Here is a 23,848-nt window from a genome sequence, read left to right on the forward strand (position 1 = left end):
TAGAGTTGCAAGTTATCATTTTGTTTATTTTGTATTCCTTTTTGGTAATAAAACTGCTAAATGTGTTAACCTTTTTGACATTAGAACAAGCAGCACAGTTGCGGCATGGGAAAAAGCCTGTGGCATTGTCCAGACGTCTCTGGTGGGGGGATTTTCTATGTGTGTCTGCATGCACTAGTGTGTCCCGAATGTTCTTGGCTCTGGAAAAGGAGAAAAGGGGAAGAGAGTTAAATATCTGTTTTCCAACATCATCAACAGACAGAACATTCCAGTGTTTTTTCACTACGGTACAAATGTCATACCCAAGTGGTGAACAGGTGGTATTAAATACACAAGAAAATGTTTTTTTGTTTTTTAGCTTTATCATTTGTTAACTCATTTCTGCTTTGCTCAGAGGCTCTACACAGTGCCTGCTCCAAGATATTTCGTGGGTATCCTCTTTCTAAGAACTGATCGAAGAGTTTGTGAGCTTCTACCTGAAAATCATCATCTCTGGTACAGATGCGTCTCGCCCTTAAGAACTGGCTGTAGGGTAGGCCTTTTTTGAGGGGAGGGGGGTGGTAGCTGGAGTAGTGTAACAGACTATTTCTGTCAGTAGGTTTACTAAAAAGAGTGGTGTAGATGTTGTTACCATTAAAGATTACCCATGTATCCAAAAAGCTGACTTTGTAACTGTCACATTCCATATTAAATACAATTGAATCAATGCAACTGTTAAGATACTTTAGGAATGCATGGAGATCATTGTGGGAGCCAGTCCAAATTAGACATATATCGTCAATGTATCTTTTCCAAAACAGTACATGATGTGAAAAAGGATTGTTGTGGTATACATACTGATTTTCAAACCAGCCCATGAAAAGGTTAGTGTAATCAGGGGCAAAACTAGCACCCATTGCTGTACCATGGGTTTGGAGGAAAAAGTCTGTGCCATGAAGGAAATAATTTTTTGTTAAGACGAATTTGGACATGTCAATCAAAAAATCAGTAGGAGGAACATTTTCAGGCCTAGCATCAAGAAAATACTTCAAAGCATCGAGTCCAGAGGTGTGAGGTATGTTGGTGTAGAGACATACTACATCTAGAGTGGCCAAAATCAGGTCTCCACTACTGTGTGTTACTGTAGAGAGTTGGGAGATGAAGTCTCCAGTATCTTTGAGGTATGAGGGAAGCTTCTCAACCAATGGTCTAATATGATGGTCAACATAATTAGACAAAGGTTCTGTGAGAGAGCCAATACTCGCTATGATGGGGCGACACTTAGGAAAGCCATCAGAAAGTTTGTGCACTTTAGGTAACCCATAAATCACTGGCTTGATGGGGAAATCAGTGAGCAGGTATTTGTACTCAGATTCACTAATATGGCCAGAAGACTTGGCTTGCTTTAGAAAACAATCAACTTCCCTTTTAAAGGACTGTGTCGGATCACATGGGAGTTTTATGTAGAAATGAACATCTGACAGCTGCCTTGTTATTTCATTAGCATACAGTTGACTATCCATCAGAGCTATCCCTCCTCCTTTATCTGTGGGCTTTACAGTAATATCATGGTTCTTAGATAGGGATGTTAGAGCAGCCAATTCACCGGCACAGCAGTTTGATCTAGAATGAGCCTTGGGTGTCTGAAAGAGTACCTCTACATCCCTTTCAACTAGCTTACAGAAAGTGTCAATATTGGCACAGTTAACCTGAGGACAAAATGTGCTTTTGCGTTTAAACTGTGTAGGAGTGTTGGTACTGGCAACATTGTTTGTATTGATAAGCAAGCTAGTTCTCTCTTTATGGTAGAAATATTTCAACTTAATAGAACGAAAGAATTTAAAAAGTTCTATTTTCACTTGAAAAGGATTAGTAGAGGGTGTGGGCACAAAAGACAGACCTTTGTTAAGGATGGAAACACCATCTTCAGACAGTCTCTGGTCAGACAGGTTGAAGATTAGATCCACTGATGGTTGCCCGCTCTGGTTTGGCTTCTTAGGAGAAATCTTCTTCCCTCTCCGGCCCCGTCTTCTCTTCTTCTGGATCCTCTGCGTTTGTTGGACTGGCCTCTGCCCACAAGAGTGCCTAAAAAATCCTCTTCGGATTCAGAGGGGAGTGAGGCACTGGAGTTGGAGGTGTAGGAGTCGGAGTGGTCAGCTCTTCTGGCTCTGGAGTGCTTAGGCCTCTCTTTGTTCAGCAGCCAGGGATAGACCTTGCCTTCTTTGTAGTCATTGGTGTCCCTCTTGAACTTTGATATCTTGGTTTTCAGTAGTTCAAGTTGATATTTCTCAGTTGTGGCCTTCAGTTCATCTTGAATTTTCTTCAAATCAGTCTCACTGATTTTGGTCTTGAGTGTCTCTTCTACAGCAACAAGCTCTTGCTCAATTTTAGTGAGTTCTTTTTGTGTGAAGTCAATTACCAGGACTGTTAGATCCAGTAACGCCTTGTTTAAGATTTCACACCATTTGGTGCAAAATTCCTCATTGTTGCGGCCAATTGTTGGTATCTTCTGTATACGAAGGCCTCGGGGGATTCGTGTGGCACGCACATACTCACTGAGAGTTGACCCATGGAGTTGATGTCTGGTTCTTTTCTGTTGCAGGGCTTTCAGTTGTTTCATCAAGTCATCAGTGGACTCTGTAGGTGCAGTGAGGGTGGTGGTGCTGGGAAACAGGATAGCTTCAATCTCCTCCTACTGAATTAGATAATAGAATAATTGCCTCTGAGATGTATTGGAGTTAAAGTATAAATTAGCATAAAATGGAAATCTAGTATAAGTCGTACAAATATATAGTTCAAGTTCAATAAAGAGTAAAAACAATGGTGAGCGCGATAATAAAGATAGATGCCTCTATCAAGGTTTTCTCAATATCGCCTGACATAGTTTGTTTTTACTTTGCTCTGCTGCACTATTAAAACCCAGGCAAAAGAGGTATGTTAGCATGACTACACATAAACGTGGACGTAAAATGGACTAACAACAACGTGGAATTCAAGGACATATGTCGTTGAGGGTGAAGATTAATGAGCTGACAACTCTGTCTCTTATCAGGCAACTACAGTACTTGAGTAAATGTACTTAGTTACAGTTATCCGTTTATCAACTTTGGGTACCTACCTCCGCAGATTTAATTATTTCAAATGAATATTGTCTATCAGATTACAAGGAAATAGACATCCCACAGGTTTTCCTTCTGGACCACAACTGAAAACTGTGAAAAGAAAAAATCTGCGGGTTCTGTTTGGGTCTGCTAATTACTAACAACTTTTAACATCACCATTAACATTCAATCTGGAAAGCAAACAAGTTCTTGAGGTAATCATTTCAATAATTGAGACATGAGGTGTCATAGTGCTTGCATCAATATAGAGCTTGTTTGTCAAAAACACTTTCCTGAGGACCCCCCAAATTCCCCACAAAGGTCAGGGCTAAGCCTCCAGTGTCCTTGAACCCTAGATATGCTCCTGCTCAGCGCCCACCACAAGCTGTATGGCTTATAATTCCATATATGTGCATGTGATTTAGTGTGCATATGGGTGATTAGGCCCATGGCGTCAAAATCTCACCGCAGCCAGGTCCCTGAAGTTGGCAACCCAGAGTTATGAGGCTTAAAACAAAGACTGGAATAAGGGGGTGGGGGGGCTCTCAGCTTTGAGGCTCAGTCCGAATGTGTTTGTATAGATTAAAGAAATGACATATAAAATGGTAATTAGTGAGCCTTAGGTTCTGCACTTTCTTCTGCCAGACAGAACCAGGCCAGATGTTAGCCTGTTTCCAGTCTTTGTACTGGGCTGAGCTCACTGACTGTTGGCTGTAGCTTTTATATTTGACTGACACAGTATGAAATTGACCTTCTCATTTGTCAGCAAGAATGAGAACAAGTTTATTTTCACAAAATGTCAAACTACGAATTCAAAAAAAATGGTATTTAACTGGTTCTATCAGGTCCTATTTCCCATACTGCACATATATTTAATCAAATACAAGTCCTAGTTAGTTGCTGTTTTTCCTTACGTTCTCTACCCACAGAGACAGCATGAACATGTGACTGACAGAGGGATATGATTAACCTCAAAAAAATAACTTTAACCTCATTATTTACACTTGTCTCCCCTCATTTTCCCCCTGTCTCCCTGGCACTGTATGAAGTCCCTCTCACTACATTCCTCTGCTAATAAGGACATTCTAGCTTCCACTACTTCTTCCACCCGACAAACACAGCTTCAAAAGACAGATGAGAGCAATTTAGTGTTCATCACTCATCACTTTGACCTAGACATCCTTCGAACACTGTTACACGAGACGTTATGAAAATAAATATCCCAGCACAAGTCAAACATGTGAGGGTTATTCATGTTAGAACTCTTTCCTGGAAATATATAAAAAGAAAGAAAATTGAAGCTGTTTTAGGTCATAAATTTATTTCGCTAATCATTCCAATAATCTGGAACTGATGAACATTTATCATACACATTTCAGATACATCAATTCAAATGAAATACAAAACAGAAACTGTACAAATGTTTGTAACGTTATCAAACTATTTCAAGGGGAATGTTTCATACCACCTTATTCATGTACAAAAAAGATAAACCAGCTTGATTGTAGAAACTGTCTGACAGCTTCATAGTCTCACATATGTGACACTCTTCACTCCATGGGCTGCTCCTGCCTCTCTTTGAACTCATTAACTCTGGCCTGGAACAAAATAAAAGAAAATGTAGTCAGAATTGGAGCCGAGACAGCGCGGGGAGCATAACATTTAATCCATGCTGACTGACTTTCCTCTCACTGTGGGACTAACGTCCAGACCCAACCAGACAACCCAGGGTTTCTTCATGTAACCCACATGAAAATGTTATTATTCCATCAGTGGAGACGAAGGTTTGTTTCATGCTTGCCCTCCTCTGTGGAGAGGTCAGAGAGCTGGGTCGGCTTCTGAACAGAAGCCCTGTGGCGGGCAGAATCATGGACTCCTCGGCAGGGCAGAAGTCGCCAGTAGCTGACAGGGGAGGATAACTAATGATGCTCCCTGCTCGTTACACAAGCTTTCATTACCACTGAGGGTCAGATGCCATCCAGTTTTGGTGGTGAGTCAACATAAAATATGAGCTTGTGAAATGTCTGCAAACAAGCCAAATTTTGGTCAAACTGTGTTCAACTTTAAGTCTGAGGCTGGACTCAAATATTTCAAATATCTGGATATTTTTTTTGTTGGTTAGGTTTTTAGTTTTCACTTTTGGGATTCGGGTATTTGCTTTTTTTTTCTCTCTCTCAAGGCGGCCTGCCACAAAATAAACATGTTTATTTTCTTAAATGGGTAAAATCTTCTCTCATTGTAAAACTGCATGCGGCGTATTGATTCACACACGAGCCCCTCCGAGCCCCGTTCTATTTCTGTTCATCATGAGAGCTGGTCCCTCCACCCCACCTTCCTGCTGCTAGGAGACCACTGCTGCTGGAATGTGAGCTCCGTGCCAGGGGCAGCTTGTGAGAGTCCACATGCATGCACACACACACACATACAATGACAGGTTTAACTAGCATCATTAAACTAATGTTACCCAAAATCCTAAAGACAGACATCCCTGCTTGTTGTTTGCATGATCCTGTTTAAAGAGATTTAAAATAAGCTAAAATCCCACATCATCATGTGTGACCCTACGTTACCTTACAATACGTGCCATGCAAAAGTGGTAATTTGCTGTAATTACACTGGTATTTCCATGTAATAGTCACAGAGGATTGTTGTTTGCATAATCCTGTACATATATTGATCAAAAATTAAAACCATAATAGCTAGAACATTCATTCTTTTTGCAGCAGAGAGCCAAAACTTCTGTCTTCAGTGATATCTTAATAACATCACTGTGCTGCGTTATGTGTGGAGCAAACCACACGAAAATGTGCAGTGGCACAAGAAGAATGAATGACGAATTTATTTATCACCGTCTTTGCACTCTACTAAAAAAATGAGCATATCTCAAAAACTAAATAATAAACATAAATCAAGTAAGTGATGATGTGTTAAGAAATATTTTGTTTATGTTCCTACATTTTGTTTGGATCAATGTGTCTTGTTTTTATTTTGTAAAATCTGATGAAAAAACATGCCTGATTTTTGTGTTTCTTTTTTAAAAAGACGCCATTTTAATTATTTTATCAATTATTATGGTTTATTGACTTACATTACCTTTTAGCTTAGGTTGGATAGATCTTAGGGATATGAAGCTTGACAACACAATATAGAAAAAGACCAATAAAGGCACTGGAAGACCATTTGTATTGCACAGTTCAAAGGGTTAACAGGTTTAATGACAGAGTCGAGCCATTTCAGTGTCTGTGTGATGTGTAGGGACTGTTTCACAGCTCGGAGTCAGATGTTAGCCACTGCTGTTGCGTTAGCTTGTGCTAACCAGGCAGACACTGTGCTGAGCATTCACCAGGAAGAGAGCAGCTCCAGAGATGGATCTTTGGCGCTCCGTCTAACCCGTGTATGTCAAATCACACACTGAATCATAAAGATTACAATCTCTTCAATTTGTTTCTGCTCTTGAGTTTCACAGGGCTTTGTCAGGCGTTGTCTGGGATTTGGAGCCTTATACTATGAGAATTTATGTTCAGCACCCCCCCTCCTTGGCTTACTGCTGTCAAAGATAAGATGGCACTAAATCTTTTGCAGCTGAATACAGACGAAACAGAAAACTTGGTCATTGGCCCAGACCACGTTTCAAAGAATTTTAGTCCCTACCTCAGTCATTAAGCCAGGAGTATAAAACCATCTGCCAGAAATTAGTGCTGTGTTTGATCACGATCTGAATTTTGACCATCACATTAAGATATTGGTTCTGTCTTTTTTTTTTTTTTGCAACTCAGAAATACTGCCAAAATTAGTCGAGCCTTGCCAAAGAGCATCATCGAGCAAAACCACCGCTTTTATCTCTTCCTGCCTGCATTACTTAACTGCTTATTTTCCTGTCTAAACGAGCCTGGAATTGCTCAACTTAATTTGGTTCAGAGCGTGGCAACTAGGCTTTTCACAAACACTAAACAAAGAGCACACATTACCCCCTTATGAATCACTTACACTGGTTTCCTATGCGCTTCAGATTTCACTTCAAGATCCTCTTGACCATAGTCAGTGCCCTCCATGGCATGGCTCGCTCTTGTATTTTTCAGCTTATGACCCAATACTCTGCACCAAGATTACTCAGATCATCTGATCTATTGCTCTAACATATCCCATAAAATATCCCATAAATATCACAGTCCAGTCTCAAAACAAAAAGGAACTGTGCTTTTACTGTTTAACCCCCAACACTACAGACTCAGCTGACCTGTGCACTGATTTAAATCACTTTTATAACTTATATAGGCTGGAGTTTTTAGAAGTTTGTTGTTTGTAATTCCTCTTGATTTTATTTGTCTTTTATTTTGTTTTTTTTTTATTTAATAATGCTTTTGAGTAGCTGTTCTATAAACTGTATTTGTACTTGCTGTTGTATGCTTTGCATCATGATGCACTTTTATCAACTGTGAAGCACTTTGGAAGCGCTGTTTTGAAAAGTGCAATATAAAAAAAGTTTATCATTATTATTATATTATGAAATCTGTCCAAACTAAACCACTGCTGGACAGTTTTTCTGTCAGACGTATGAAACAGACGTGACCCAAGTATTTCTGTGAAACAGCTGTTTCTGTTACATGATATTGTGTTGTGCGAGTGTGTCATATATTTATTCATAAGCGACTGGAACTGATACACACATGTGTGCAGGGAGGAGCAGGAGAGGGATGAGAGAAATAGACATAAATTAAAAACATTGGGTAATATGGGCCTTGCTATTTTTAGGCTATTTTGCAATACATGGAACATATCTCAATATTTTAGAAAGCTTCTCTGTGGACTAATAAAATACAAAACTAATAAATAAACTGCAGTTATAATAAAGTTAAATAAAGTAGCTACTGTTATATATTAAAACTAAATAACGTAATGTTATAATAAAGTTAAAGGAGGTGTTACAATAATTAAATTAAAATAAATAAAAATTAAATTAAATTAAATTTCATTTAAGTGGAACTCCTGGTGGTTTTATTCTGAAGCACCCGGCTTGTCTCAGGCCCAAATATTGATGTTTCTGCTGTGACAGTTAGCTATTAGCAGTTAGTGTAAAGTTAAAGCGTTACCATGGCACCATTGAATGTAAGGATTTGCTCACTGTAAGCAGGTAACAAACTAAAAGCTCTCCAGTTCATATATCAATAATATCTGCAAGCCACACTGGTGCTCCATGGTTGCAAAATGCCACTAAATAGTCCCAGTCTGGAACCCCTGCAGATACAAACACAGGCCTCACTTGCTCACACTATCGCTTAGGAGAGATCAATCTGTATGGGCATGAGAGTCTGTGTTCAGTATTATGTTTGTGATTCTTTTTTTTCTTCCTTCTCTGTCTGTGAGATGGAGAGAGCCCCACCCCTAAAATAAATCAATAGGTTGATAAAGTGTACTAATTTAGAAATGTATTCATAGAAAAGTAAAAATAAATAAGTACATAAATAAATTAAATGTAAAACATTTGGTGTAGCCTTGGAAGGAGGTGTCTGTAGGGAGGGAACTGGAGCCCCCCCACCACATCCTGTTTTTATGTCCTCGTGATTTCGTTTCCTTTTTATGTCATGGGTGTCATCGCCATGGGCTGTCCCCAAACCTGTATGAGGGAGCAGGCCCACTGCAGACAATCCCTTCCAATATTCGCCTGCCCCAGGCTCTCTGGGAGGGAGCCAGTCTGCTATGAGTTATGATGTTTTTGATGTTTCTCTTTTCTTTCAAGTTTATTTTGGTATTTGGGGTCAGTTTCTCTCAGTGAAAAAAAAAACTGTTAATAAAAGTGGACATACAGGCTTACCTGAAAGGTGTTGAGAACATGCTGAGAAACATCGCTGAGCTCATTCAGGCCTCTCCGCAGCAGCTCTGTGGCCGGAATTCCTCCTGAAACAGATGGCAGATATCTTTACTGAAAACATTCACGTCTGATGGTAATAACAATGACAGCCACAGATGATGCATTGCACTTTGTGAGTCAATCATCTCTCCAGGACTGAGCAAAAGGTAAACTACTGGCTTTTATTTTTGCGCTGTCTAAGCCAACAAAGTTTGCACAAACACCTGCATTCTTATGAAGGGCTGCCAGAGAGAAATCGAAAAACAAATGAAGAGGGAGCTGCTTATCAGGGGCCCATTTCACCAAATTTGTAACATGCAAGCTGCAGTTTACAGCACGGGAAACCTTCCCCTCTTACTCCTGATTCAAAGCACATTACATATTTAATCAATGTCACATGTATCTACAATGATGACACTGACACTAATTGCAACCTGCATGTAAGCACTGGTTCGCAAATTGCTTTCAAGGAAAGGGACCACAATCCGATCGACAAAGATGAACAGCAAAGTTAAATGACAACGAATTAGCAAACAAATACAAATTAAAAGACTTTCACAGAATATTTATCAAAGCGATGAAAGGACACTTCTGTCCTCCTCCTCCCTGGAATGATATGATAGTTTGAAATAAGTAAAAACGCAGCAGCTGATGTTGCAGCAGGTCAACAGGAAATGAAAAATCATTGTGAATCAACCAAAAGTAATTACAACTGCACACAAGTACAAAGAGCTACTTGCTTATCTGGCTTCTTATAATTACAGACTGACCTCCTTTGCTTTATTCAATGCTGATTAAACTAAACAGGAGGTCACACTAAGCTTGAGTATATTGTTGTTGTTGATATACATGATATACAAGAAATGTGACCCAGGAAACAAATGAATGACAATAACTGTTATTTGCAGTCCTAGTGCTTTTAAGTGACATGGAGGACTTCCAACCACCCATTTTCATTGTGGTTACAGTGGGGAACAAGCAATATAGAAATATGTGTTTGCTGAATGTCTGAAAGCACAGTGGAAATTGGGGTTTTTCCTGGTGCCTGAAAGGTAATTGTATTTTGCTGTGATGAAGCCTCCCAGCATACCGAAACTTAGTTCAACAACAAAAACATGTTGTTTTCTCAGTCTTGCAGAGTCCTTTCATGTGATGGAGCTGCTGTTATCTGTAGGCACTTTGTGCAAAGCGGATGACAGATCTATTTGTAACAGGGCGAGTGGTTTCAGTTCTGTGTGGGGAGGAACAAGACGGGGTGTGTATATGCTTGTGTTCTACTTAAAAGGCAGCCACTGGCATCTCTTGTTCGGCTTGAGTGGACAAAGTGAACACACCAGACTCCAATTTACATGTTCATCCCGCAACACAGCCTGAAAACGTTTCCTCTACAGCTGCCACATGCATGTATACATACATAGACTAACATAGATTGTAAGGAGAAGAAAAAGGAGATTGAATGACAGAGGTTTAAGGGGTGTTGCTCACCTCGTGTCTGAATGCGAAAGTTGATCTTGCTCTCAGATGGGTGGGTGATGGTGTAGCCACAAAAATCCACATCCACACTGACGGAAACAGGAAAATGAAAGCAAGATTTGTGATTAATATCAATATTTTTGGTTAAAATGGTTGAAGGCATGTTAGACGTATTACAATATTTCCACCATCAACTCGTCCCTGCTGACCTGAGAACAAAGACACAGCGAACAAAGTGGAACCATATTATCACTTATGAATCCCTTTGAGATAGCATTATTATGAATGGTTCAACTGACCCCTCGAGTTGTTTCTTCCAGCTGGAGTCATATCACAAACTTCCTAAATTAAGCACCAGTAATATCCTTTGTTCTTTGTACTTGCCTCTTGGGAGGAGGAGGAAGTGTTTTTAGGAACAAAACAGGTCAAACTCATGACCACAACATGCTGAATTTAAAGCAGCTGCTTGTTAAATAACACCTACGTCTTCATGATCATATATCTGAGGGCGTTGCCCAGTGTATGGTCTTCATCATGCAGCACAAATGTCACACAGCCTTCATCAGCCCCATCAGCCTGGACCTAGAACACAAAACAAGTTATTAAATCTAACATTACACATCCAGTTCTAAACAGAAACATCACCTCCTGAGAGACTGAGTGTGAGAGTAGGTCACAAAGAGAATGAACTGCCTCTACATCCAATACTTATTATCTCACAGATGCACACTGATAAGCGTGAGTTGCACTAATGTAACAGAGACGCTAAGGGAAACACTCGGGTCTGTGTCAATACTGCCCCCCAGTGAAGAAACTCTGACTCAGCTCTGGACTGAGACGTAAATGTAAAGTAGGAAAAGTGATAAACGTTTCTGGCAACCTTTGCTTTACATAAAACCCCTTATGATATCAGTCACAACCGGAGTCGCATTGACGTAAGCAGCTTTTAATGTAGTTTGGGTTACAGGTGGAATAACGTTAGCTGCTTTCTCACTGCTAGCTTCTGTAGCTACCCACGTGAGGCGTTCACTGGCGGTAGAAATGCTGTCGTTAGCTTCTTCAGGTGAATATTTTCTTACAGACAGATATTAACAATGAACATTAAACGTAGCTATATAAAATATCAATAAGCATAAGGCATTTTATCTTCTTACCATCTCCAGCACTGGCTTCTTTTCGCCCTCTCCAGCCATGCTGCTTTACATACCGACCTGTGCGTCAACACAGATGTGATAGGTTTTCAGCCCTGACTGTTGTCTGACAGGCAGGTAAGGACAAGGGGTTGCTTATTTGTTTTATCTATATTGTGTAAAATATGTTTTATCAATGTATGTAAACTAGAATATTTTGGGATGGATGTTCAACTTTACATAAGAAGAAAAACGGGATAACAATTCAATTACAGGATGAAAATATTTGCATTGTGTTGTAAAAGTAATTAGGTGGGGGAAAATAATAAGATAAGATAAGATAAGATAAGATAAGATAAGATAAGATATACTTTAAATAGAATAAGAAAAAAGAGAAAAAAATAAAAATAATAATAGATAAATTAAAGATGAAATAAATTAAAATTGCTACATCAAGATGAATACAGTGACTAAAAATGGCAGACAAAGTGTTGAATAAAATAAAGTGTCATATTTTGTCATATTTTCAAAACACTATTATTTTTATTACTGGGGAAATTTACATTCACAAGTAGAGGTGGGCGGACTCCAAACCGGATTTTGAACTTTTCTATCAAGAACTACAACAATATGGCACCACACTGAGAGGCCTTAAGAATAAAAAGGCACCTTTTCATTTCTTTGATTTTGTTTTTTTCTTTGTATATAAGTATTCCTGGTATGGATAGTTTTATGTGTACATATTGCTAATGTTCTTATCTTTCTTTCAAAATGAATTATACATAGATTTGCATGGCTGAAGCAAAAAAAAAAAAAAAATTAGTCTAGTGTCAGGAAGCTGCCACTGGAGCAGGAAAACACAGTAAGGGGGCTTCTCCTACAATGCAGACTAACGTGCACAGCATCTTTTAATTTCCAGGATGTCGATAATGAATAGTTGCTTTATTTCTTAGAAGGACCCAGAAGAGTAAAACTTTATCCCATTATAACTAAACACTTTATGCACTGCAAAATTGTGGCATGCAGTTATGTAGACTGTAATGTTCTTTATGTTGTGTGTCTTAGCTGGTTATTATGTCACACTGCATATAGTGGGCCCCTTAATGTAGTGTATGTTGTGGTGTTATAATGTATTGATTTCTATTTTATTAAGAACCCATCCCTGCTGTCAAGTAGGTATTAAGAGTGAGAATTATTCATGCTAACAGTGGTTCATGTGCCTGTAAGACCTAAACAAGGGCTCAAATACCCAACTAAACGGTCCTCCTCCTGTCGACATAACGTGACGTAGAATGAAAACATGTGACGATACACCACACAACAGGAAGTTAAAAATGTAGTTCTTAAAACGAAACCATATAATGGCAAACGTGGCCTTATGAATGTGGTAAGAACTACATTTCCCAGCACATGAGTAAACCCGTTTCCGGTCTGGAGGTCTGGGCGATTTGCAAAGCAGAAGTCACTCGAAAGGGATTAGCTAGCTTGCTAGCAGGTGAAATCTCTTTAGATGAGCTACTTTGAACAGCGCTGACACATCGAGGTATTGAATTCATTATTATATATCACTGTTAATGGCGCCAGCTCCGGTGCTAGACACGATAATTGGTATTGCGACAGACCGATGTTGTTATCAACCAGACGCCGTCATGTTCCTTGGTCAACAACATTTTTAGCTAGCTAGCTTGTTGTTTTCCTGCCACCGTTACTCTGGCTTTCGTTTTCGTTTCTCGTGACAACTGGATCGTGTAACTAGTAACTTAGTGAGCTTAGCGGTTACAAACGTTAGTTAAGCTACGCATATTCACACACATCGTTTCCTCTCCTTTGTGTCTGTTAGACATGTGACATACTGTGAAATGTTTCACCAGAATCACTCTCTCTGTTGAGCAATCTCCTCCTTCCCCAGCCTACTCTGCCTGCCTCTGGCTCTGCCTGTAACATCTCACTCTTCTTTTTTAATGTGTTGTCAGCGAGTTATAAAGCTGAGACCCCAGCTGTTGCCATGGCAATCCTGTTTGCTGTGGTGGCTCGTGGAACCACGATCCTGGCAAAGCATGCATGGTGTGGCGGCAACTTCCTGGAAGTGACTGAACAGATTTTGGCCAAAATACCATCAGAGAATAACAAATTGACCTACAGCCACGGCAGGTAGGACTGACACACACCTGCTACACTCTTCCTTACAGTCCTGTCACACTGCAGTCACTCACTCATATGCTGTGGCTACGTGAGTCTGCACGTCTGTACAAGTGATGATGTGATCAGATCAAATGGTGCACCATGGGTGTACACAGTGGTAAACTTATCTAGAGTTCTGCCTCTCATCTGATGGACAAGTCATGAAGGCAGTGCTTTCTTTAGGCAAACTCTGGTTGTCAACACTTGTCAAATATAAGTGTGTTTACATGGACATGAATAACCTGTTTATAATCAGGTTTTTGGAGTATTCTGTTTATGTGTTTGAGGACATAAACACCATATTCTGTTTATGAGAAACCCAAATATAATAGCCGAAATCTACTCTGAAAGAAACTGGGATGTATAGAGGAATATGAATAACCCCTTTTCTCTGTGCTCATTTAAATAGCATATCGTGATTGTGATCATAAACAGGATTACTAATTACTACAGATTATTAATGCCCATGTGATTGCAGTAATAGACATGAATAACCTGTTTAGGATTGGGTTTTTGGTGTGTTTATGTGTTTGAGCATGTGAACACAAACTTCTGTTATGAGCAACCTAGTCTCTATATCCAGACTACATTCAGTGAATGTATCTGCTGGAAGTTAGACGCCAAATACAGCCGATGGGTTCCGAGAATGTGAGCAACCTGATTATTCATGTCTGTGTAATCACCCTCTATGACTATGCAAACAAAAACAGGCTAGCCTGTCATCAGGTTAAGGCAAGATAATGTGTATGTGTTTGGGTGTGTTTGAGTGATTCTTGGAAAATACCTGTCAACATGCACCTTAACTTTAATTTCAGTCATGCACTATTGTAAATGATGATCAGCCATGTAGAACAAATTTACTTGCAAATCGCAACTGTTACAGCTACTTCGGTATCGTAGTTTATTGCTGCCGATAAAAGCTGTTATGATAAATTCTTCCAACATAATTACTCTCCAGCCCAAAAATGTAACAGCGACAAGCTCTGTATCATGAAAAGCTCAGAACTTAAAATGGTTGCACTGCAGGAAACCACAGCCTAAAACAATAAAATGGTATCGCATGCCACAAAAGCACAATGTAATGTCTTATCTCCTAAAATCTTAGCAGTAAGTAGGTGAGAGGAAATGTCATTTAGATTTACAACCCATTTACTGTTTTTTTATAGTAGTTAATGTTTTCTTAGACATTTATCAGTGCACGTAGGGTACTGTGTTAAACTGTGTACTTTGAACTGTGTATCAGTTGTGTTGACAGATTTCTCTTTCTTTCTTTTTTTTAGCTATCTCTTTCATTACATCTGCCATGACAGAATCATATACCTGTGTATCACTGACGATGTAAGTATATAATTGGCTTAGATGTCTGTGTCTTTATTTGTGTAGGGGTGAGTGGGAAGTTGAGTGATAGATATGTACAGTATGTGCACTTAATATTCAAATATAAAGAAGAGTTCAGAAGTAAAGTTGCCACTTTAAGAAACAGAAATAAAGTTAATGCACCCAAATGCATCTCTAGCAAATGTTTGTGGAGAAATATATTGAGCCTGTTACAGTGCAATACACTGAGAGACACATGGTGATGATATAGAAAGCCTCTTATCATTTCACTGGACCTCTTAATGGGACTGTACTTAAAATTACAACTTTTACATATATGTTTTTTTTTTTTTTGCTCTAAAGGACTTTGAGAGGTCACGTGCATTCAGCTTCCTCAGTGAAGTCAAGAAGCGCTTCCAGACGACGTACGGGTCGAGAGCGCAAACAGCCCTGCCTTACGCCATGAACAGTGAGTTCTCCTCAACACTGGCAGCTCAGATGGTGAGTATGAGAAGAGGCCAAGCATATTGAGCAACCCTGTCTTGTGAGAGCCCTGTGACTGCTCTGTACTTCTGTAGTCTATAAAAAAAAAAACCACAACACCCATAACAAATTTAGCATTCACAACACACAGTTTGATCTCTTTTTCATTTCCATCTTTTCCCCTTACCTTTCTCTTCGTAGAAACACCACTCTGACCCACGAGGATCAGATCGCGTCACTGAGACTCAGATGCAGGTGGATGACCTGAAGGGCATTATGGTCCGCAACATTGGTGAGCTTCTCATTAGTTTCCCCCTGGCACAGTAATGCTGAAAGGACCTCTTTTTGATAAGGGGCTGTGAGGTAATCAGAAAAAGCTTGTTATGTGTGAGTGGCATTTCTTCACTTCTGAAAGAATGCAGTGTGTAAAGGTTGCACCAGTGACCTCTTCATTACGCCGTGCCAATTAAGCACTGGTATTCGTTTGCCTTCATGCCAAAAGCAAATGTTCTGGCCAAAAAATGGCACAATATGTTAATGCTTAAAACTCTGATGAAAAGTGGGGGATCACAGTCTCAAATGTCAGTCAGATTTCAACCATTTGATATTAGTCTCATAACAGTGGGCCTTTTGTGTGTTCCTAGTTAACTCTCTTGGCTCTCTTTGTGTCTTTTTTACAGACTTGGTAGCTCAGAGAGGAGAGAAGCTTGAGTTGCTGATCGACAAGACAGAAAATCTGGTTGATTCAGTGAGTTTAAAGACCAGTGCTTCCTGCCCTGTTTATCCTACTTGTTTTCTAACCCATGATATTTAGCAGTATACAAATCGTTTATATTTTGACAGTTATCAAGCAAGCTACTCATCCACAGATATTGTCACTGATGTTAATTTCTCTCCCTACCCCATTCAGTCGGTGACATTTAAGACCACAAGTCGTAACCTTGCACGAGCCATGTGTATGAAGAACCTCAAGCTGACTATTGTCATTGTGCTTGTGTGCCTGGTGAGTATGGAAAGAAATGGTTATCGGTGAGATGGTGGTAATTAGTGGGACAGTGTAATGGTTCTTTAGTCTATTTGCACAATTGTATTGTATATTTTGTTTAATTGGATGTTTCGCGTGTCTGTCTGTACCTTTGATTTCTGAGAGAAGCCAAAGACAAATTTCCACTGAGTTGGACAATAAAGTTATCTATCTATCTATCTATCTATCTATCTATCTGTCTATCATCTGTCTATCTATGATCTATCTATCTATCTATCTATCATCTGTCTATCTATCGTCTATCTATCTATCATCTATCTATCGTCTGTCTATCTATTGTATCTATCATCTATCTATCTATCGTCTGTCTATCTATATCATCTATCTATCTATCTATCTATCTATTGTCTGTCTATCTATTGTATCTATGTATCTATCTATCTGTCTATCGTCTGTCTATCTATCTATGATCTATCTATCGATCTATCTATCATCTGTCTATCATCTATCTATCTGTCTATCGTCTGTCTATCTATCTATCTATCTATCTATCATCTATCTATCGTCTGTATCTATTGTATCTATCTATCTATCAATCTATCTATCTATCTATCTATCTATCGTCTGTCTGTCTGTCTATTGTCTGTCTATCTATCGTCTGTCTATCTATCTATCTATCTATCTATCTATCTATCGTCTATCTATCGTCTGTCTATCTATTGTATCTATCTATCTATCTATCTATCTATCTATCGTCTATCTATCGTCTGTCTATCTATTGTATCTATCTATCTATCTATCTATCTATCGTCTGTCTATCTATCTATGATCTATCTATCGATCTATCTATCATCTGTCTATCATCTATCTATCTGTCTATCGTCTGTCTATCTATCTATCTATCTATCTATCTATCTATCTATCTATCTATCTATCATCTATCTATCGTCTGTATCTATTGTATCTATCTATCTATCGTCTATCTATCAATCTATCTATCTATCTATCTATCTATCTATCTATCTATCTATCTATCGTCTGTCTGTCTGTCTATTGTCTGTCTATCTATCGTCTGTCTATCTATCTATCTATCTATCTATCTATCGTCTATCTATCGTCTGTCTATCTATTGTATCTATCTATCTATCTATCTATCTATCTATCTATCGTCTATCTATCGTCTGTCTATCTATTGTATCTATCTATCTATCTATCTATCTATCGTCTGTCTATCTATCTACCTATCTATCTATCTATCTATCTATCTATCTATCTATCGTCTATCTATCTATCTATCATCTATCTATCTATCTGTCTATCTATCTATCTATCTATCTATCTATCTACAGCGCCTTGCAAAAGTATTCACCCCCCTAGGAATTTTTCACGTTTTAAAACCTCACAACCTGGAATTAAAATGTATTGTTTGAGCATTTGCATCATTTCATGTACAGAACATGCCAACAACTTTGAAGATGTGAAAAAAAATTTTTTATTGTGAAGCAAACAACAAAAAGGCCCAAAAACAAAGAACTTCAGTGTGCATAATTATTCACCCCCCTGAAGTCAGTACTTTGTAGAGCCACCTTTTGCAGCAATTACAGCTGCAAGTCTCTTTTCATAAGTCTCTATGAGCTTGCCACATCTTGCAACTGGGATTTTTGCCCATTCTTCATGGCAAAACTTCTCCAGCTCCCCCAAATTGGATGGTTTCCGCTTGTGAACGGCAGTCTTCAAGTCAAACCAGAGATTTTCAATTGGATTGAGGTCCGGGCTTTGACTAGGCCATTCTAACACATTTAACTTCTTCTCCTTAAACCATTCAAGCGTAGCTTTAGCAGTATGCTTCGGGTCATTGTCCTGCTGGAAGGTGAACCTCCGTCCCAGTCGCAAATCACAGGCAGACTGAAACAGGTTTTGCTCCAGAATGTCCCTGTATTTAGCACCATCCATCTTTCCCTCTATGCGGACCAGTTTCCCAGTCCCTGCTGCTGCAAAACATCCCCACAGCATGATGCTGCCACCACCATGTTTCACTGTGGGGACGGTGTTCTTGGGGTGATGGGATGTGTTGCCGCCAGACATAGCATTTCCCTTAATGGCCAAAAAGTTCAATTTTAATCTCATCTGACCAGATCACCTTCCGCCATACATTTAGGGGGTCGGCCACATGCTTTTTGGCAAACTCAAAACGTGCTTTCTTGTTTTTAACACTAAGTAAAGGCTTTTTTCTGGCCACTCTTCCATAAAGTCCAGCTCTATGGAGTGTCCGGCTTATTGTGGTTCTATGGACAGACACACCAGTGTTTGCTGTGGAACTCTGCAGCTCCTTCAGGGTTACCTTTGGTCTCTCTGTTGCCTCTCTAATCAATGCCCTCTTTGCCCGGTCTGTGAGTTTTGGTGGTCGGCCCTGTCTTGGCAGGTTTGTTGTGGTCCCGTGTTGTTTCCATTTGGTGATTATGGATTTGATGGTGCTCCGGGGGATCATCAAAGATGTTGATATTTTTTTATAACCCAGTCCTGACTTGTATCTCTCTATAACTTTGTCCCTGACTTGTTTGGAGAGCTCCTTGGTCTTCATGATGTGATGCTTCTTGCTAAGTGGAGTTGCAGCCCATTGGGGCCTCTCAGAAAAGGTGTGTTTATACTGACACATCATGTGACACTTAGATTGAACACAGGTGGACTTCATTTAACTAATTCTGTGACTTGTGAAGGTAATAGATTGCACCAGTTTTGCAAGGCGCTGTATCTATCTATCTATCGTCTGTCTGTCTATTGTCTATCTATCTATCTATCTATCTATCTATCTATCTATCTATCTATCTATCTATCGTTTCTAACTGAGTGATGGAGTCAACCAAGTTTTGAAATTGGCCCAATACTGAGCGAGAGCACTGCAGCCGGCAGCAACAAATAAGGCTGCAATGTAACCACTCAAGGCATTTGTGCGCTGTCACTTTCCATCCGCTAAAAGTGATTGTTATTGCCACTGATGTGCTCAGATTATTTGTCTAGAAACATTTTGGAAATGATCCCAATTGAGATAGACCTTTTTGTGAAAGAATAAGATTCTTTTTGTTTAACCAGAAACTGCCCGGAAATTGCCATCGGCAACCTCGCCAGACTCTGTTTAAATATACAGTAATTTTAGCATGTGTTTTCACATCTAACTGAGAAACAAGAGTTGGTGATTGTGGGAACAGTGGAAAGAGGAACCAAGACAGTTTTTGTAAGTTTTGTTTTGTTTCTGTCAACTTTGAATATAGTGTGTTTTAAAATGATGAACTAACTGTTTATTTAAATGGAGTCTGGTAGGTTTGGCAATAGCAGTTTAGGGGCTGTTTCTGATTAAACCACAAGCATCTCACTCTTTAATAATAAGTCTGTCTCTGAAGAGTCATTTCCACAATATTATCAGACCTTTAAAATAACAATCTGAGCCTGCCAGCGGCATAATCAACCACTTAGAGTGGACGTACGATTTCCTATGAAGGTGGCATTGCTCTCGCTGAATACTGAACCAATTTAGTCACTTAGCCACAAAAACATGGGAAAAAACGGTGTTAAAAATATTCATGATATACCCTTTAAATAAACCCTTTTTTTCCCCTTTAACCTGAAAAAATACCCAGATTACTCAGCTACTTCTGTTTTGATTTCAGGTAGATTAGGGTCAGCTGTCCTGTAAAACTCCTGTACATCCTAACATGAACTTACTGAAAACACATTGCAGCAGTGATCTTTCCTAATAGGGCTCTTCACTAAATTTCCTCAAGTGTGTTGATACTGTATGCCTCACTGCACAATAAATCAAACAGTGGTGCAGGAAGTGACTTATGTTTTTATGCTCCTTGTCAGGTGATCCTTTACATTATTGTTTCTGCTGCCTGTGGAGGCCTCAGCTGGCCCACTTGTGTCAAATGAGAGGAGAGTGGAGATAAATGAGAAGGAGATAAAGGAAAAAAGGAAGAGGAGGAGAAGCACCTGTTCAACTTTGCCTGCCAGTGGACACACAAGGAAACACAGCTTTCCTTCCTTTACTCCTCTAGCTTCAGTATCCCTAGACGACACATGCTGCTGCTCCTCCTCCTGCCTCCTTCCTCACCCCCTCTTTGATAGTGTGCACATTGACTTGCCTTCTGGACAGGGAGTCCCACCTCATACCCACACTAATGGACAGCAGCCATGTGGCCTAAAACTGATGTGGAACAATAATCTTGTCTTATAACATTCATCCTGTCTCATGCACTTCGTGGCCTGATGTATCAGTTTGTGATACTGTCCTGCTCCTGTCTATGTATTTAATCCATTCAGACTGATACCAGAATGAACCACAAAGATTGCTTGTCCTGCTTTTCCTTTATCATCCACACAGATATATGTGACCTGCATAGGTAGCATGTTGCAGATCCATCATGAAGGAATCCAACAATACAGTGTCTGGTCCTCTGTTATATAACTTAAAACTAATTTTTTGACAAAACTGATGCAGTATACAGTATGTCTCAAGCGTCTACTGAACCATGGTGGTGGTGTCTCATGAATGAGAGCCATTTTTTTCCTCTGAAACCGACGTTTTCTGATTTCCTTCACGTTTTACCGCCAAGCACAGTAGTATATTCTGAAATGGATGTTGTAAAATACCAGATATGATCATATAAATAAATATTGTAAATTTGATTAATATTACTGACTCAAGAGATGTAATGGTTCTTTTAAATCAAGCCTGTTTTTTTTAGGGAATCCTTATCTCCTTCTCACCTTGATAGGAGGCTTCCTTTCACCTCTGCTAGGATGTTCAGTGTGCCCATATGTTCTTTCTGTTAACACAATGCACTTTTTACATTGTACATAGATTTGCTTCCTGGCATCATATGGTTTATAATCATGTAATTATTTAATTATTGTACATTCAGATTTGATATAATAAAATCTGATGGTATCAAGTGGTTGATCTCTTCAGATGGAAAACATAAAAGGTGTTGTGATATCTGTGGCTTTCATTTTGAACATCTGACCTTATTACCAGAACTTAACTGATGAAGGCAATAAGCAATTCATTAATTTATTTCAACTGTTAGTGACTAAATGTTAGTATTAAGGACCCCCTATCTCATCACATTGTGCCAAAGTTCAAGCGAACGACGCTTTTACGTCACTTGGGCGAGCTCAGAGCCCTTTATATTCTACGGCACTGGGCGAGCTGAACTCCGGTGTGACGCATTTGTAGTTTCGAATGACATCCTGACATTTGATTGGTCAAGAGGAAGGAAACGTCCAGGTGAAGATAATTGGCCATTAGGTCTTCGTCCGAGATGTCGGTGCTTCTGTGACAGGTAACGTTGCAAAATATAAACCGAATGCTGTGTTGACTTTTTTTATGTGCCTTTTATTAACTTAATTGACTACTTACCTGGGCAAGTGGTAGGGCAGTTAGATGTTTTCTCTCACATTAGTTACTCACTTTAGTGGTTTAAATGATCCACTAACGGTACCGAAAAGTTCAACCTCCCATCAACAGAAATTAACTTTAGCGCCCAGCACTGTAGTGTTCTGTTTGATAACGTTAGCTAGCTAACATTAGCTTCTTTTTGTCAACCGTTGGCCTCAATGTTTGTTTTTCGACCGTTGACAGTGACGGTTGAAACTCAAGACCGCTAGTGGTAACGTTAGGCCGTTATGTTCACAACTGTATCCAAAACTCCTAATGTTAGCTAAAACCGCGACATTTTAACTTAAGTCTAGCTTATTTCCTTATCTCTTTAAGCGTCTGAGACGTGTTGTGTAGTCAACTGTGTTTAAAACCATTTAAGGAGTTGAAAGAGTATTTTCCTTGCTATTTGTAGATGCATACTATGTTTACTCCTGATCTAATTATAGACTGGCTGGAGGAGGCCTCACACAGGGATAATCTGTCAGGTACAAAATGCTGTAGCTACCAGTGGCCTGGAGTGTCACAGGAGCCAGGGAGGAATGAGGTACTACATACACACCCAGTAAGATTCATTCATGTCATGGCTTTAAATATAGACATTTGACTAGGTGGATGTGGAATCACTGTTTTTCTGCTTGCACATTGATTAAAGTGTGATAACTTAAAGGCCAAATTTTGTTATGCTTGTGATGCTGATTGTACACTATTACAAGATGAAATTTTGTTCAGCAGGGACAGCTTATAGACAGTAAACATACACTACAACACCACAAACCACTCTGAGAAGTTACTATAGAAGATAATTGAATATCCTCACAAGCTTATGTCACGGAGGGACCCACACAAGCCCTTTTAACACAGGCAGCACAGTAAGGCCACTATGAAGTCCCTTCTTTCTGTCAACTTTGCATTTTTACTCTAAACCAAACAATGATGGCATCTTGCGCTTCCAGTATGTGTTTTTTAGAGAGCATGCCAGTATCTTATAATCAAAAGAGGCTTTGACGGGTGTGCCATGTAACACAAAAGCATCGTGTGACATAACATAGGCGCCAGCAGCATTTTTTAAACATGAACAATAGCATTACATGGCAGCAACAATCAGTTATCATCCCTGTTACATGGTGGCTGATGTCGTTCTCTGTTCTGAGGGTCAGGAGCTACCGGACCTCTTAGTTTTTCCAATTTGCAGACTGCTGTTAATCTTCTTTGAGTTAGCTGCTAACTGCTATCGGCTTCTTTTTAAGTCTCCCACGGTCGGTCACACGCATCAGACGACATTAGAATGTCACACCCATGCCGCTCATGATCGCATCCTGCCAGGTTTCCCGTTTATGCAGACATTGTTTCAGCGCTGTCACTACCACCAATGCCAGCTTAAAGGCAAGGCAACTGTGTCCCCCCATTCTGCAGATTTTCCTTTTACAGAACGGCAACGCAGCATAACAGCTTTAAATTTCTGCTTTGAAGAGCCACTGTAAATGGGCCTATAGCTGCTGTGGGGCAAAACACAGACAGCACCAATGATGGTACTATTTGAACCTGGTCTGTACACAAGAAAATATGAGATTAGCACTGTAACCATGGTGCAATCATGTGAGGTAATACGCTGTACAAATAAATAGGAGAGAGGTAGCAGAATATTGTGGCATAGATTTCCTCCTGAACATCACCATGTAAGAAAATACAGGTAGATAACAGCTGTGTATACCAAGAACTGGACAACAGGACTAGACGATTGTATTTTTGTTAACATACACTTGTCATTTTAGTTAAACGTCAGCTTATAAATTAACTATAATTAATCTACATAAAAGTGATCATTATCTTAAAAGTGAAAATTTGAGATCTGTAAAGTTATCTATAATATTAGTCAAGTTGCAGGGTGCAGACATGTTTAGCTAGCTAATATTT

At 39.5% G+C, this 23,848-nt stretch overlaps 3 protein-coding genes across 4 annotated transcripts in view; 2 read left to right on the plus strand and 1 right to left on the minus strand.

The window, feature by feature from the left end:
* Window positions 1-4,384: 4,384 nt before the first annotated feature.
* polr1d (RNA polymerase I and III subunit D) lies at window positions 4,385-11,645 on the minus strand. The gene is made up of 5 exons (XM_049585930.1): window positions 11,556-11,645; window positions 10,886-10,983; window positions 10,414-10,490; window positions 8,893-8,975; window positions 4,385-4,678 (listed from the first exon to the last, which is right to left on the minus strand). Exons 1-5 carry the CDS (start codon window positions 11,592-11,594, stop codon window positions 4,631-4,633), a joined length of 345 nt encoding a protein of 114 aa, XP_049441887.1. The 5' UTR covers window positions 11,595-11,645; the 3' UTR covers window positions 4,385-4,630.
* Window positions 11,646-12,959: 1,314 nt separating this feature from the next.
* sybl1 (synaptobrevin-like 1) lies at window positions 12,960-21,446 on the plus strand. Its single transcript, XM_049585929.1, has 8 exons — window positions 12,960-13,074; window positions 13,505-13,682; window positions 14,993-15,050; window positions 15,393-15,530; window positions 15,714-15,804; window positions 16,193-16,260; window positions 16,423-16,515; window positions 20,359-21,446. The coding sequence occupies exons 2-8, from the start codon at window positions 13,537-13,539 to the stop codon at window positions 20,422-20,424; spliced, it is 660 nt and encodes a 219-aa protein (XP_049441886.1). The 5' UTR covers window positions 12,960-13,074; window positions 13,505-13,536; the 3' UTR covers window positions 20,425-21,446.
* Window positions 21,447-21,787: 341 nt separating this feature from the next.
* The window catches only part of mtus1a (microtubule associated tumor suppressor 1a), a 37,254-nt gene continuing 35,193 nt past the window's right edge, over window positions 21,788-23,848 (plus strand). The window contains exons 1-2 of one of the 2 annotated variants that reach the window (XM_049585489.1): window positions 21,788-21,836; window positions 22,381-22,478. Coding sequence is in view for 1 of the 2 variants with exons in the window: in XM_049585490.1 (XP_049441447.1) it covers window positions 22,474-22,478 (5 nt within the window). In the remaining variant the exon portion in view is untranslated. Of the gene's footprint in view, window positions 21,837-22,380; window positions 22,479-23,848 lie in introns of those variants that run through there. The other variant, XM_049585490.1, reaches the window with a different exon arrangement.

Source organism: Epinephelus fuscoguttatus, linkage group LG9 (assembly GCF_011397635.1).
Source record: "Epinephelus fuscoguttatus linkage group LG9, E.fuscoguttatus.final_Chr_v1".
Taxonomy (NCBI): domain Eukaryota; kingdom Metazoa; phylum Chordata; class Actinopteri; order Perciformes; family Serranidae; genus Epinephelus; species Epinephelus fuscoguttatus.